The following is a 15,324-nucleotide window of genomic DNA, read 5'->3' as shown; positions in this document are numbered from 1 at the left end:
ATCCTTGTTGGAAGTGCATGGTTATTAGTTTTTTTTTTCTGCTGCGAGCCTGCAAGTGTGCCCTGGAGGGAAGGCAGCGGGAGCAGAGTACCGCAGTGGTAGCTGGAGCTTGGGCTGGGGTAAAGCACTGCTGGCCAGTGCTCTGCCTGGTACATTTGAAGCCAATTCCCTTTCTGGCTGGCACAGCAGGAGGGCTGGGGAGCAGGGATGACAACAGGCAGAAGAAATGCCGGTGTCACCAAGCATGGGGTGAGCCAGCCCCTGCCAGCTCTGACAGGCTGGCTATGGGCATTGCTGCGGGGCGGCAGCCTGGGTGGTGGGGTGGCCCCCTTTTGGGGCAGCCCCCTTTTGGGGCAGTCTGTGACTTCATGGTGTAGCTGTGCACCCAGTTTCATCACATCCTAGTAGCAGAGATGTGTTTTCTTGTTCTAGCGGTGCTACAGCTTGTCCCCGAGAGCTGTGGCTGCTGTGTCGTGGCCCACAGGACCTCCCTGTCCTGCACCCACTCTGGCAGCCCGGCTGAGGCCATGACACAGGCGGGGAGACTGCAGGGCGCTCCCTGGCTGCACGCCTCTGGCTTTATGGAGCTGTTGGGAACAAAACCTGGCTCCGAGCAGCCAGCCTTGCATCTGCAGGGCAAGAGGAAGGCGGTGGCATGCCAGAAGCAAGTTGCTGAGGCTTTATTTGGGAAAGATGCTGCTAATTGTGGCGAAGCAAGGCACAGCTCCAGCGGGCTGGTCCCTAGCAGGCAGCTTTTGTTTAATACAGCCAAAGCTCGCTCTTATCGCCGTACTTCTGTACTTAGCAACCTTACGGGTTCAGGTCACATCTAGAGGGCTGCTCACCCATCCCTGTTCAGCCTGCTCCCTGCTAAAGATGTGAGGTGTTTCCCTGAGGGCTCGGTGGCAGTGGCAGTGCTGGCTCTGTGCCTAGCTCGGCTGCGGGCCCTGTGAGTAGGCACAGCTCTGCCTGCAGCCACCGTGCTGAGGTAAGGACTCGATGATCTTGAGGTCTCTTCCAACCTAGGAATTCTGTGATTCTGTAACACGTCCTGGCCCAAAACACACACATAGAAGAGTTTTGAGTTCCTGGAGTGAATGGAGCAAGGCTTTGGTCAAAATGTGCCCTCTGCTGGAGGACAGCAGCCAGAGGAGACATTGATTGAGAGGCCAGGGAGCTTTTCTTAACCCTGCACAGCTCCTTCGAGAGCTAAAATTCATTTCTGCTGAAGGCAGCGCCCTTCAGCCTGCCAAAACCACCTCGAGTGGGAGCCGCAGCTGCAGAGCTGCCCTTTGAGGCCCTCCCTCTGTGGGCAACGCTGTCCCCGGGGCAGCTCGCGGGACCTCCTGTCCCCTCCTGTGAAACACAGCTAAGGAGACAAAATATTTTATTGTGTTTTATTTAGTAAAATGTTAAAATAAATAAATACAAATTGATCAGATGCTCTGTACCCCCTCCCCCCCAAACTTTAATTTGCTAAAATCTAAACACATTTGTACCAAAACTGAAACCACAAGGGACTTGAAGGCAGCAAAGAGACTGCAGATCACTATGAGCATCAGGCTAAAAAAAATAGAGATATTTAAAAAAACCCAAACCAGCTCACGAGTCGGTGTTCTCAGTAAGTGTTTCTGTGAGGACAGCGTGACCGCTCAGAGAGGGTATTTTACACCAAGGCCTGCAATGATATGAGACTGTGAAGGAGCCGGGGGCAGTGTGGGGACAGAGCCTGCCTGGCACCGGTGTCCCCGAGGGGAGCTTCTGTCTGGGGCTCATGCAGGAGCAGCGCAGGGCGGCTGCTTGCCCAGCCACACTCAGGTGCCCTCACCTGCGAGCTTGGGACGTGGCACGGGTGGCCTCGGGCACCCCCTGCTCCTTGCCAGGGAGCGGAGGCTCCCAGGAGCCGGGTGAGCGCGGTGAAGGCAGCGCCTGAAGGAAGACCCGCAGAGCAGAACTGGGGGCTGCCAGCAAAAAGCGTCCGGAGACCCTTGGGAAGTGGCGGGGCTGGGACACGGTGCCTTGCAGCCCGAGCTCCGGGTCAGCCCCCAGCCTGGGCTCCCCGCCTGCAGCCAGGAGGACAACGCATGGCACTGGGGTGGCGTGGTGGCAGCGACAAGGTGCTGGGATGGTGCTGGCACGACCACGGGGACATGCGGCTCTCACCGGGGCCTGGTTATGCTCTGATATAAGCACAGCTCCCTGCACAGCCTGCCTGCGCTGCAGAAGACACGGTGGGTGCTTGCAGCTGAGAGCCGGCCAGCCCCCAGAAGACCAAATGCTGCACCAGCCCTCCAGGCAAGTTCCAGCACTGCTCTGCACCACGGCCGCACTGCTGTTGGTGCAGCAAAGCTGCTTCCTTCCTCTGCACGAGTTACCTCGCTTTGCAGAGCCTGAACAGGTTAGCACTAGCCAGCTTTCTCCCCTGGTCACCTTGCTTACTGCTCATTTCATGCAGTTTGCAGCAGCGCTCCTGTACTTTTGCTCCTGTCTTTGGGCCTGCTGCAGGTGGCCAACAGCTCGGCTCGCTATGAGCAGCATCGGGGGGCAGGGAGGGCTGGAGCGAAGCAGCCATGGGGACACGACGGCCTCTTGGTCTGGTGGGGCTGAGCCTGGGAGCTGCCTGAGCCACAGGGATGAGGTGGTGGCAAAAAAAAACCCTTATGGAGCCCTGGCTGCCCGTCAGATGTGGCATCAGCGGTGACTCAGAGTCAAGGTACCTTCTGGAAGGGAGCGCTGCCGGGTGAGACACTGCTCCTGGCTCTAGAGTCAACCACTGTTGTGATGCCAGTGATAATTAAAGGAAGAAGTGCATGAGACTATGATTAGAAATTACACGTTAGCCCAGGACAAGCAGGAACATGCCAGCAGTGAGCCCTGCTGTACCTACTCTTCAGCAGTGCTTGTTCCAGCACTCACAGCCCAGGAGAGGCAGCTCTCAGCAGCGTCAGCATTGCCATCGCCTGCTTTACAGTGGGGAAAGCGAGGTACAGAGGGATCCTTCTTTCTTTTAAGTGCCCTCCCCTCCTCAATTTTGGCATGCCCAGCCTTTAGGGCCTAGGTCTAGACCAAGACCAAGGGTACTCTTGGTGCTGAGGACCCAAAACCCAGCGTGACCACGGGTGGACCTGCAAAGCGCTCTGCTTCACCTCCTGCCCCAGCAACGTGCACTTCTGCTTGCTTGGATCCCAGAGGGTGAAGAACAGAGCCAGAAGGCTTCCTGCCCTCCTGACAGCCTGTGCAAGCAGCTCTCCCTGGAGGGACCCCGTGGGCTGCTGCTTCAGGTCGCCCTGGTGCACGTGGCTCTGCAGGGTCAGCTCCTGCAGGCTTACCTTACCCCCACGGCATGCCCCTGTCCCGCTGCACTGCGCCGCTCCTCCACAAGTGTCCTGAAAGAAGCCAGATCCTAAGAAAACGGAGTGGGTTTGGCACAGAACCACCCGCTGCAGCAGGTCAGGGAGCAGGAGCCTCGTGCAGATCCCCCGGGAGGCGGCTGAGAGGTGCCTGACACACAGGTCCTGCCCGGCATCGTCCCCTCCTCGCACGCCGGACCCAGCACCTCTGGAGGCTGCCGCTGGCTCCAGCCAGGCTGACCACAAGGGTTGAACAAGGAAGGTGCAATCACGCTGGCAGTCCCCGGAATATTTCCAGCCAGGGGGAAAATTTTCACTTGGTTTGGTCCAGGTTGGAGCAGGCTCTGACTGCTTGATCTGCCTTGTCCCACGGTGTAGCGCAGAAGTCAGACAGGGCTTGGGCTGTAGAACCAGAGCTGGGGGTGTAGTGCCTGCTCCCTCCTGCACCTGCAGCCAGTAACTCCCACTACAATCAGTCCTTCTGGAGCACAGATCAACCCGAGTCAGAAACCAAGGTAGGAGAAGAGCCTTTTTCTCCTAATCTTTCTGCTGAATTTGCAAACCCTGTAGGTGTCTCCTCAGAACAGAGCCCTCTCTCGCTCCTCCTGGACCTTTCCTACCCTCACCTTCCCTGCTTCTCATCTGTCCCCATGCCTTCTCTGCTCTGCCTTACCCCGTCTGCTCTTCCTTCCCTTTGCTCCTCCTGCCTCCTCTCCTCCTTTCCTCTGTTTCTAGGCCTACACACCTCCTTCTGCCACTGCTTCTAGGCAGAGGCCTCCTTTCTCTCCTTGGTCCCCGCGGCACCCACGGCTGGCACAGGGAGAGGAGAAGCCCCGAGTTACTGTTCTCGTGCAGTAAGCTCCAGGACAGCGATTTTCACCGCACAGAGGCTCTTGGCTAGCCTGTTTTCTGCTCACTCGTCGCATAGCTGAGGAATACTGACAGACCGACCCTCACACAGGTAAGGTCGTGGTTTCTTGAGACAAGCCCACATCTTAAATTAACCTCCAGGAGAGGTGTTTTCTTTCTATGGGTCTGTAATTACCAAGCTTACCAGCGCATGGTATAAATAATTTTCTTTATTGGCAAGTTTCAACTATGTGCTCAGCCTATACAAGACACAATGATGCAGAAAGTTCTTGTCCCAGATGAAAGATAAACATTGGGAAACGGGAGCTAAAGGCAAAGGATAACGAGCGTCATATTTTCAAGTATTACATTCCATTCTGTAGGTGTTACAAACAGGACTGAGGCTTAAAGAAGGATCTGAGTAAGACAGCAATAACCTGGAGCCAAGATGTCTGCAGCTCTCGTGTTTTCCTGATCCCACCTGATTTTTAGGGCATTCCCTGGCCCAGGTCTGATCACTGAAAACAGGTATCCAGTAATGCGCTGCTGTAAGGCTCGCTCACACGCACTCAGAGACCAGTACCTAGCTGGCTGTTGCAAGGCTTCTTTGGAGACATTTTGCCTTCTGAAGGACAGAAACTACAAAATCCACGTGGTGCTTGGGAATGGCCTTTGCTGAGGTAGTTTGTTGGCCAGGAACGCCTCAGTACCAAATGAATTAGCTGCAGACACAACATCCTCCTCCTTCTCCAGGTTCCTGACTCTTGAGAAGTTTCTACATGCTTGCCAGAAAACTCTGCAGGAGCCCAGCAAGGCTGAACTCGCCCTGGATCTTCAGAATCCCAAAGGAGGACAAATGGAGGTGAAGAAGGGTCAGAACAGTTCTGAAAGGACACAACAAAGGTCTGCCCGAAGGGGAATGCTCCACCGGGATGTGTAGTGTCAGTATTTCAGTGGTCATCTGAGCAGCTGACAGGGGGAAGCCCCCAGCAAAAGAGTGAAATTTGGTTTGACATCTGAATATGATCTTCTAAAAATACATTTAATTAAAAAAGATGGATTCATCAGTGGCGATTCAAAAGCAAAGAGGGCAGGGGCGACCCAGCTGGGAAACAAAAGGAAAGAGAAACGTGCACTGCAAATTCACAAATATTTTTCACTGCGTCCACATGAGGAGGAAACGTCAGAGCTTACTCCCTGTATTGCGGGCTGCCACAGCTTGCTGGGACTAAGAGGGAGATTTCGCTCTGGGCCTCCTGAACGCTGATCATATTGCTTTGTGGGGCTGCCTCTGCAACAATTCAGGGAAGAAGACGATTCGAAGCCAAGGAGGCCAGGATCAGGTACACACTTCTAGACAGCTGGAATACAGATTTGCTTCCTCAAGCCTGGTCGGTTAGGAAGGACAAAACACAATGTGGTTTTTCCCACCAACAAAACAACTAACGCTCTGCCCATAAAATTTTCATCGTAACAATGCTCTTTAACCTCTGGGCAGGCGGCTTGTAATTCATGTTCTCACTGACACAAACTCACTTGCAACGAAGAACAAAATCCTGGTTTTGCTCACGCAAACCGTTAGTTTATCCTACAAACGTGGTAACTCCTGGCCAGCAATGTCCTCGAAGAACCACCCATGCCACGTACCCTGCCTGCCATCCATGCCTGCAGGTATTGCCTTTACTGTGTTTTGCACGGCACTAAGAACACTGCCGGCACTAAACCAAGATAACGAGAATACTAGTGATTAGACTGATTCTTCTAGCCAGATCACACGCTCCTTTTCAAACTTTGACCACAACACGCCTTTCCAGCTGTTTAAAGAACAGATTGCAAGGAGAAGGGAAAGCTACTTCTGCATTTCTTACTCTATTTCTGAGCAGTCAAAGCAGCAGGATGACTTCTTAAAGCCCTTAGCACTGGGCTGGGAGCCAGAAACTCCTCCAATATGAGCTTCCTCTGTGGTCTCATCTTCTCCTCCTTTATAACAGAGATTTAAAAGCCACTTATTTCCCACTAATGACAAGCAATGACATAAGAATTAGTTATTACCTTTATGGTGGTTTGGAAATCCAAAATGCCAGTCATTATGACAGCTTCCCAAAGAGCAGAAGTTTTAATACAAACTCAGCCTATCTCAAATGCTACATGAGGGGAAAAAAATCCAGAAGGCAAGCTTGAGCTTAAAAGTCATCAGAGTTTAAATATCTCACTTCTTCATTGAAACCTCTCAGGGCAGGTAGAAAAAAAAAGCACATTTTCCTCTGTCTTTAGCAAATGTCAATCCCTCTTCCACCCTATTGTTGCTAATTGGGCAGAAATGGCTCCAGTTTACTTGTGTCTGTGTAGCAGCATCACTGCCAGTGTCAACACAGCCCTGGGAATGCTCTCTGCCTATTGACAGATAATGCTGCAGAGCCAGTAGGGAGAGCATCCAAGCAGGATCAGGGAGCAAGAAAACTACCCAGCAGCATTAAAAAGTCTAAGTTAAGGTCATTTCTCTGCTAGGTAATGATTAACAAAAGGTGTCCTTTGACAGCCTGGAACACAAAGCTGTAAGAAAAGAGAGATGTAAAAGTCTGTACTCTGATTCAAGAGGCAACCAGATGCCTTGGAAAAGCAGTAATAGCTGTTTTAACAGCTCCTGGCTGGGAAACTGCACCCAAATGTAAATGCAGCTACTGGTGTATTTCACTCCCATCCCTTCTCGAACTGGCAAAGAAACAGAAGGACCCTCAAGCCTTCAGGCACAGTTTGCTACCCCCAGATAGTGCAGTGCTTCCAAGAGAACTCAGAAAATAACATTAGAGAGAAGAACATGAGAACCATAAAGATACTGTCTCTTACTGGGAATGTACTTCATGCTTCAGAAGAAGATGTAAGAGTTACCCAAGATCAACTAGAGAACAACAACCTGGCCAAAAAGGACACTTCTCCTGAGTACCTGGCCACTAACTGCTAGCTCATATTGTAGAGAAAGAAGGCTCATAACCACTTTGTTTTCTCTCCTCATCCCTTCAAACATATAGTCCTTTGTTTGAATGCTACGGGTCGCTGCCCTGTGGTAATGACTTCCAGTGGTAACTGGGTTGATGCAGGGACATTTTTACTTTGATCAGTTTGATCCTTGCAGCTCTGCTGGTTCCAGAACAGAATTCAAACATCAAAACCGAGAGTCGAGGTTATCACTAGTTTAGCTGGGAAGTGCACCTAAGAGTCGCTTTCCCAAGCCACGGACAAATGTGAGAACTCAGGATATCAGTTCTGAGCTCAGAGCTGAAAATAGTGCACCCTCCTATAGAAGGAAGAAAAATCCTTAAAGGTCAGAAGGGCAACACAAAGGAAAGGGAAGAGGACAGCGCCAAGAATCCCGCAGAAGCGTACTTGGCTGCGGCAGCAGAGGGACTCTCTCAGGCTATGTAGTGTTTGGAGTATTTGATACTAGTTGCTCAGAAATGCATCCCTGAAACGCAAAGCCTTCTCTGGTCCACTAAGAAAAGCAGCTGAGCAAGTCTGCCTCGCCACCCAACACATGCTGTCAATGGCACCACACCGGGGACCCTGCCTTGCATCGTCTGTGTCCAGGCTCAATTTTGCTCCCACTGAAAGCAACGGGAGTTTTGCCAGTGCTTCCAGGGGAAACAGGGTTTGCCCAAACATTTACGTGCTGTAGTAAAACTGGGCAGCTCTAGGACACAACCCGAAGTGACCAGAGTCAGCATTCTAAACTGAGATAAACCCCACAATAACAGGAGCACAAGGCAAGTTTTGCTACCTAGAGTGAAAAGATTATACGTAAGAGATGAACATCTTAAATAAGAGGATATAACAGAAGGTGATTCCAGTTCAACAACTCACTGTCTTTCGTTCTCAAGCTCTAATCAGTCCATATCACAAAAGTATTAAAGCACGCTGCCAATGCTTTTCTCTGTGTTACAAACACGTGAAAGAATGGGAGAGATATGGTAACAGCAGAGACAAGCCTGGCGGATCCTCCAAGCGGGGTGAGATCCAGCACTGTAGGATTTGGTTCTCAGCAGAGTTTAGCCAGTAGCATGTATGGTATAATCTATGGAAGCTGTCCCACTGGATCTTAAAACACAAACACAGCAGAATGTCATCATAAATAAGCAAAGTCTGTGTTAAAAAATTCTAGGTACACAGCATTTTCTCCAGTTCTGACACCTTTTTAATAGAAATCACTTGTTTAGGAAACAAATAGCACTTTTGTATTTTTTTTACAATGTTTCTTACCTTGATCTTATTTTAAGTAACACTAGGAAGACCTCAATATCTTTTATTTTCCTTTTTAATTTAAAAAAGTTGTTTTTGTTTTTTTTTTTTCCCCCAGATACAAAGATTTTGCCCTTGCATAAAAAAACAGTGCCCAAAACGATGACACAAGGACTCACAAAGACTCACTGTATCTCACTGACACTATTACTTCTAATCTATACCATGCAAGGTCCCATCTACCTCTTTAATTAGACTGTCAGCCTGAAAAACAGCTTTTCTATTCCTTATTTAGTTCTTGTTACCAAAAGAAGAGAAAGGAAGTGAAAGAAAAGGACATTTCTCTGTTCAGTTCACACATCTGGGTCATGTGCTACTTTGTTCAGGATACTTTTGTTGTTTATAAATATAGAAAAGGGTTGGAATCTCATTTTCAAGTAATCGATGCACATTTTCTCTTGGGACACCTCCGTCCAATGCTCCAAGCTGACCCTGGATTCTGGCCCTCTATTTTCCCATTCCCAACACAGGCTTTCTGGATGAGTGTGAGGACCCAAACCAATTCTGCAAAGCATGTCTTTTATCTGATGTGAAGAAATAGGGTTAACCCAAAGCTGTTGGGACAGTAGATCTTCAGCCTGTACATGTGCTGGTTACTCAGTGAAAAGTCCATCTCCTTTCCTTTTGTACATCTCCTGTCTAAACAATAGTAAATACTGCTTATTTGATAGACTTGTCCCTTCTGGGCACTGGGATTTGATAATTTATATTTCTGTTTTTTTGGTTTAATAGTACTGAGAGTTTAGAAACAGGAAAAGCCCACAGGCTCTTTGGACTTGTTTTTGTTTTCCCCTAGCTAAACAAACTGTTCTGCAAATAAGGATTTGAAACCTGCTCTCCTCCCTCATCCCTGCTCCTCACCCCAAACAAAAATAAAACAAACCTATAGTGGCTGTGGAGGCTGCTGCAGGCACACACTGGTGTAAAATATAGAGAGAGTAAATATATTATTTCACTTGGCATGGTGCTGGCAAAGAACCCCCAGCTGGCACTATTCATGTAACATGATCCAAACTTTGCATGTACACACAGAATAAGAAGGATCAATTGGCAAACTCCGGTGCCGCCTGGCACAAGCATCTTCACGCTCTCTCTGGAACCAAAGAACTAAAGAATTCTGCACTTTCCAGAAGAAATCCGGTTTTGCTTTTCTAGAGTTTCGTTATTTTGCTCCTCCTCCTCGCCGCCACCTCCCTTGGCTCCTTCTGCACTTCACTGTGTTATTTAGTCTCATCGCCCTTGTTACAGTTCACCATGCAGCTCTGGGAAGGGGAGGGGGCTAAGGTGGAGGTGGCAGCATTAGTATTGTTAGTGGAGTCCATGCCATTGGAGATGGCTACTGAATTGACCTCAGAGTTTATGGGTTTTGAAAGGTCGATGCCTTGGATGAGGCGGATCAGCTGTTTTACCTTCTCCAAGGAGCTGTGCATCTCCTTCTGTTTTGCAAGGATGGTGTTCTTCATTTCCATGCATTTCTGCAGCAAAACCGAAAAGCAGTAGTAAGTTCAAGCTTTACCCTCACATGAATGGAAGAAGGCAAGAGAAGGAATACAACATTTGCAGATCTAAACGTAAGTACTCGGAAAAGACTGCAGCTACAGTGTCACCTATAATTCCAGCCTAGAAGAAAGTGAGCCTCAGAGCTGCGATCATAGGAGAATTCATATTTGCAGGCTGCGGAATTAAATTGTCAGTACGTAGCTGTCACCCAGCATGGCCCTTTCATCCCAAGGTGCTTGGCAAATCAACACAGACAGCTCCATCCTTTTGTGTTCCTTTTGAAGGGAAACTTCCAAGTGTATGTTCTTATTATTTTTCTAGTAGTATTGCATTGCTGAAATTTCTTTAGCTCAGATGTGCAAACTCAGGCGTCCTACTGCAGCTGACTGCTGACAGTGTGTGTGCATGCAGCTAATGGGATACTGCCTTTGCTTTCACTTATGCTTTAGCAGGAATATCACTTCCGCCTCTCAGTAAATAAAGGGACACTTGAAAAGAAAAACAAACCCTTCCTCATTTGAAAATCTTATTTTGCGACCACTTATTTCTCTTAGAAGCAATAGCCAGCTCATCAGATAAGAGTCAGGGTATGGTAACTTTAAAAAATGCCCATAAATGATACTTCATGAGTGAAAAACTGCTTTTATCTATAGCTGAAACTCTCAAAAAGGAGATGGTAGCTACTTTATGTCTATAACATTCAGGTTCTTACATGGAGATGACAACCTTCTTACATTTTTCAAATCTTTTATCCATGCTGATCTCCAGACACTGTTACTGCTTTCACACTCAGCTCTTGGCATCATAGGAACTCTACAAAATTTAGATCTAATCCACCTTTATTAGACAGTTCCAATGAAAGTATAAGCGATGGCTTGATCATAGCAAATAAACCATTCTCCTTACCTACTATCAATCCCTCCTATTAAGACTTGCCCCTGCCTGTGTACATCACTAAGAAACGGTGCTAGTGCTCTAGTGCTGCTGACTTTATGCCCAGCTACTGATAACCAGAAGATGACAGTCTCCAGATCCGCTAGCCAGCACCTCTCACCACCTACTTGCTCACAGTTGTTTTACTTGTATCATCAGCATTTAGAGGTCTTTAAGCATGGGACGCTTACTTTTGGCCTAGGAGGTAAAGACAGAGACCACACAGCGCATCTGTATTTAAAAAAACAAATCTGTACTTACGTATCCAGCCTTACAGGAGTTGCCACATAGATTTCAGTGTTTTTCATTCTGTGATACAGACTCAGCCTATGCTAAGTGAGGGCCTCAAACTTTACACTGGCACCTCAAGAGCCTGATTTGCATATTAAGGTGAGAAGAAAGAGCAAATTAATATGTATGTTCCAATTACTGTGATAAATTAAGGTGGAAACCACAGCTTCTGGATAGAGGTATGACGATGTCCAATCAATAATATGCAGAGGCATGCACAGTCCAGCTGCTGACTGCCAAGCCAACACGTCAGGAGCCCAAGAGCCAGTTGTAATTAAACGGTCATTTTTGTACTAGGAATGTCTGGAAAATGCAGACTCTTACTATACACAGGGACCCAACTATTCAAACTTAAGTGAGAATTAGAATTTATCTGCTGCCCACAGACAATAATGCTGTGGGTCATTTTTGTCACCTGCTGCTACTATAGGTCACTGCATGTCTACAGTGTATGGTCAGCATGGCTCATGTATAAGTGACTCTTTCTAAGTATATGTTGCCTGCATTTCATTCCTGCTCCCCAAAGTCCTAAAAAAACAGAGGAAAGAGCCCATTCAATTCTCAGTAAAACCAGTGAAAGATAGGTCTAGCACATGGGCTCTACAGTTCTCTCTCTGAATTCTGGCATCAGAAGACAGGTGCAGAGTTATTTGGGAGGGCGACACTCACCGTTATGGAATTGCTGAGCTGTTTGACCTTCTGCTCTAGTTGTTCTCTTTCCTGTTTTAAATCTGAACTCCATTTAAGTAGTTTCTGTTTTTCCTCTTCTTTTGCTGCAAAACAGAATATTCATCACATCAAGAAATAATATTTAAAGTGTTTCTGTTACAACTGTGGATAGAGGCTGTAAACTTTTCATTTAAAGGGGGTGTTTAAGATCAATTCAACAACTTTTGCAATAAATCACACCCAATGTTTCACCTATACACAGAAGCATCACAGAAAGCTTAATAAATATTTAGACTGCCATTTACACTTCACAAGTGATTAAGGTCCTTTCCCTTTAATTTCCTTTTCCAAAGGAAGTATCATTCTGTCCCATTCCCTCAATTACATTTTCCAGTATCAAAACTGAAGCAAAGGTGTTGCTCCCCATTTTCCTACCTGCTTTATATGCAATATATGAATGAACAATTGCTAAAGTTCCTGGCCACGGGATTGCTTCTTCCTTCTTTAACATCTGAAAGAAAAGTGTGTAGAGATTTAGATGGTAAATAATCTACTCCTAGGAAAAGAAAAAGGAGAAAGAGGGAAAGGCAGAGGATTTTCTTTATGGCTATCATTAGTCTGAGCCCTGTTAACACGTCTGCTTTGCAGACCTGTTCTGAGATTTAACAGAGGGAATTATTCACAACTGTACCGTAGCTCCCACAAAGGAGGCCTGTTTCTTACAAATGTCAGCATTTTCTCAAATTCCCTCCATAGCCACAAATAAACTCTACTAATGAAACTGAACAACTTAAAAGAGGAATGAAAAGATAATGTATCTGAACTCAAACTTGCCAGGAGACAAACATTATGTCATGGTTCAGACAAACTGCTGATCTCAGATGTTCTGGGAGAAAACTTCTCATGGCACAGAGCAGTCTCCACACCATACATTCAAATACCACACTTCCTGGCTAGTAAAACATGAAACTGTCCTATCTGCCCTTCTCACAAGAATCATTTTAATATAATTGCCAAACCCTCTTTATGTAAGGGTAAAACCCATTTATGCCTTTCAGATCCTCCCTAACATATTCCTACCTACATATTCCTTCCTAACATGCTCCTTCCTAAGGAACTTTATTTTGTGAAGAAAAATGTAATATGTCTTTTTAACAAGTCAATCCGAGGGGTGTCTCAGAAGATAGAGGACTCGGCCACTTTGTAGTAAAATATCTCCCATTTTTCCCCATAATTTTGTGGGAACATATCACAGAAATACAAAGAGAAGGGAGACATGATGGAACACAAGAGCAGGAATAGGAAAGTGGTAACTCTCCCTCCTCATTTGCAACTACTGACCAAGTCACTTGAGTTTTGCTTTTTCATTCTCCTGAACAGCACATCATATGCCAGGCTGTTTTCTTACCTTGCCATCTGGCTAACCAAAGGTCATGTGGGTGACTAAGCAAGATGCTAAATCAGAGAGAACGCTAACAGCTTCAGGCTGCTGATTAAGAGCAACCCTTTACAACTTCTGGAGTTCCACAAAAGGGTTATGAATACAGTAATTTACTTCTTTGTCTTGTAATCTCAATGCAATTATGAACAAAATATTAAAATATCATCTGTTCACTTTAATTGTGTACGAGGGATTTGGAAGAAAGAAGAAACAAGCTATTTGTCCATCCTCATTTCACAGATTCTGGACACCATTATTAAAGAGATCACTGAAGTCAATCTCTCCGGTGTTTGATTTATATAACCAAAGAGAGGTTTATATTTTCTCTATCTCTTGAGGTAGGTTCCGACAAATGTTTTATTTATTTATCCAGAAGAACATGCTAATAACTTTTGAAGACACAACGAGCTTCGGATGAACAGGAACATTTCTATGAGTAGTAGAGAACCTTTCCCAAAAGTTTGTGTGCTTCAGCCCAGAAAGAGTAAAAACACAAGGGTAACGAATAAAGACCTCAAGTCCGGGAGGAAAACTTAACAGTTTTGCACTTGCACGCATTCCAACAGATGTAATCAAATCAAATTCACACAAGCCTTGTTGCAGATCAAATAAATTTGTTCAGTGTCAGGCTGTCTTGATATAAATAAGCCAAGTGATACGATTGTTTTCTTTAACTTGGAAAAATCTTTACAGTGCATTGTGTATAACACTGTCTGTCAAACAATACCTGGTCTTGACATTTGGGACAGATCCACATGCCCTTGGGAATGGTTTTCAGAGGCGGGTCCAGACAGTCCAGGTGATAAACACGTGAACATGTGTCACACATCAGCAACTGCCCACTTTTTCTGCAAACACTGCAAAAATCCTCATGGATATCGCCCTATAAAATTGAGGGGAAGGGTTGAGGGGAGAGAAAGAGAGAGAAGGCAAAAAGTGAACTTTGACCTTTGACATCTACATCATTGTTAAATGCAAAGTTTACAGCACAAACTGTTTCTAAGGGGGATCCAAATGGTCAAGCCCTTTTTAGAAGGTGAAACAGGAAAACCAGGCATGATGTCAGAAACACTGACATCTGTCTTCCCAAATGCTCCCTCTGTCTTCCCAGGGTAACATGTTACAACAAACACTTATTACCAAAACTTCTCTTAACAACTGATACCCCATAGCCTGTCTTATTATAGATTCCTCCCTTACCCTGCCTTTTTTTTTTTTTTTTTTTTGCCTAAAATGATGAGCTATTCTCCTTCTTAACCCTTCTCATTTCTGGATGCAAGCACAACTTCACTTTGGGAATGCTGATGAGGCTGTCTCTTTCCAGTAATAGTATGTAAGAAACCCCAGCTGAGTGACTTAAAAGAACACTGTCAAATATTTAGGTCACCTTTAAAAATGAAAGTGGAAGGAAAAGGTGCTCTGCTTGTAAATGAAAAAGAACAGAATGAATTATATGTTCTGAGATAATTCTTTTTACCTCGCACAGGTTACCTCAAGTTGCACCAAAAAAAGCTACGACTCAAAATTTTCTCTTTCTCTATAGACAGTGGTCTATGTTTTGTCACTAACATAGGCTGAGAGACAGGATGAAAGAATAGCAAGAGATACTTTCTAACTAAGGTGTTTCTGTTGTTGTTATTGTTGTTGTTGTTTCTCCCCCAGAAAGAGTTGAAAACATACTGACAAGGTCTCTTAACAAAATCCAGTTCAAATTACTACTTTATCACCTTTAGAGTAATTTCTTTTCTAAAGAAATTTACCTCCCCAGAAATATAGGTCTAATTTTTGTCACTTTTTCTTCTCTCTCTCTCCTCCTGTTACTCCCATCTCATGCTTGGGGTAGTGGTGGTGATGGTGTTTGTTTTCCTTTGTTCTTTGGATATTTGAACAAAGAGGCATGAAAGAAAAATGGCTTAGCACCCACAGAGCAGGAAAGGGGCATCTGAACCCCTCTCCCTTCTCCACCTGTGGCCTTTTCTGGCAAGCTGACATATTCTA

At 46.2% G+C, this 15,324-nt stretch overlaps 1 protein-coding gene across 10 annotated transcripts in view; it reads right to left on the bottom strand.

Moving 5' to 3' along the window:
• Positions 1 to 8,365: 8,365 nt before the first annotated feature.
• Positions 8,366 to 15,324, bottom strand: part of PHF21A (PHD finger protein 21A) — a 132,363-nt gene continuing 125,404 nt past the window's right edge. For all 10 annotated transcript variants that reach the window (XM_038180697.2, XM_038180700.2, XM_027459650.3 and 7 more), the window contains exons 15-18: positions 14,054 to 14,209; positions 12,321 to 12,396; positions 11,886 to 11,989; positions 8,366 to 9,967 (exon numbers count right to left, since the gene is read on the bottom strand). In XM_038180697.2, coding sequence (XP_038036625.1) covers positions 9,713 to 9,967; positions 11,886 to 11,989; positions 12,321 to 12,396; positions 14,054 to 14,209 — 591 coding nt within the window. In that variant the 3' untranslated portion in view covers positions 8,366 to 9,712. The remainder of the gene's footprint in view (positions 9,968 to 11,885; positions 11,990 to 12,320; positions 12,397 to 14,053; positions 14,210 to 15,324) is intronic.

This window comes from Anas platyrhynchos, chromosome 5 (assembly GCF_047663525.1).
Source record: "Anas platyrhynchos isolate ZD024472 breed Pekin duck chromosome 5, IASCAAS_PekinDuck_T2T, whole genome shotgun sequence".
Taxonomy (NCBI): domain Eukaryota; kingdom Metazoa; phylum Chordata; class Aves; order Anseriformes; family Anatidae; genus Anas; species Anas platyrhynchos.
Note: the sequence above shows the minus strand (reverse complement) of the source record. Positions and strands in the feature narration are given on the sequence as shown.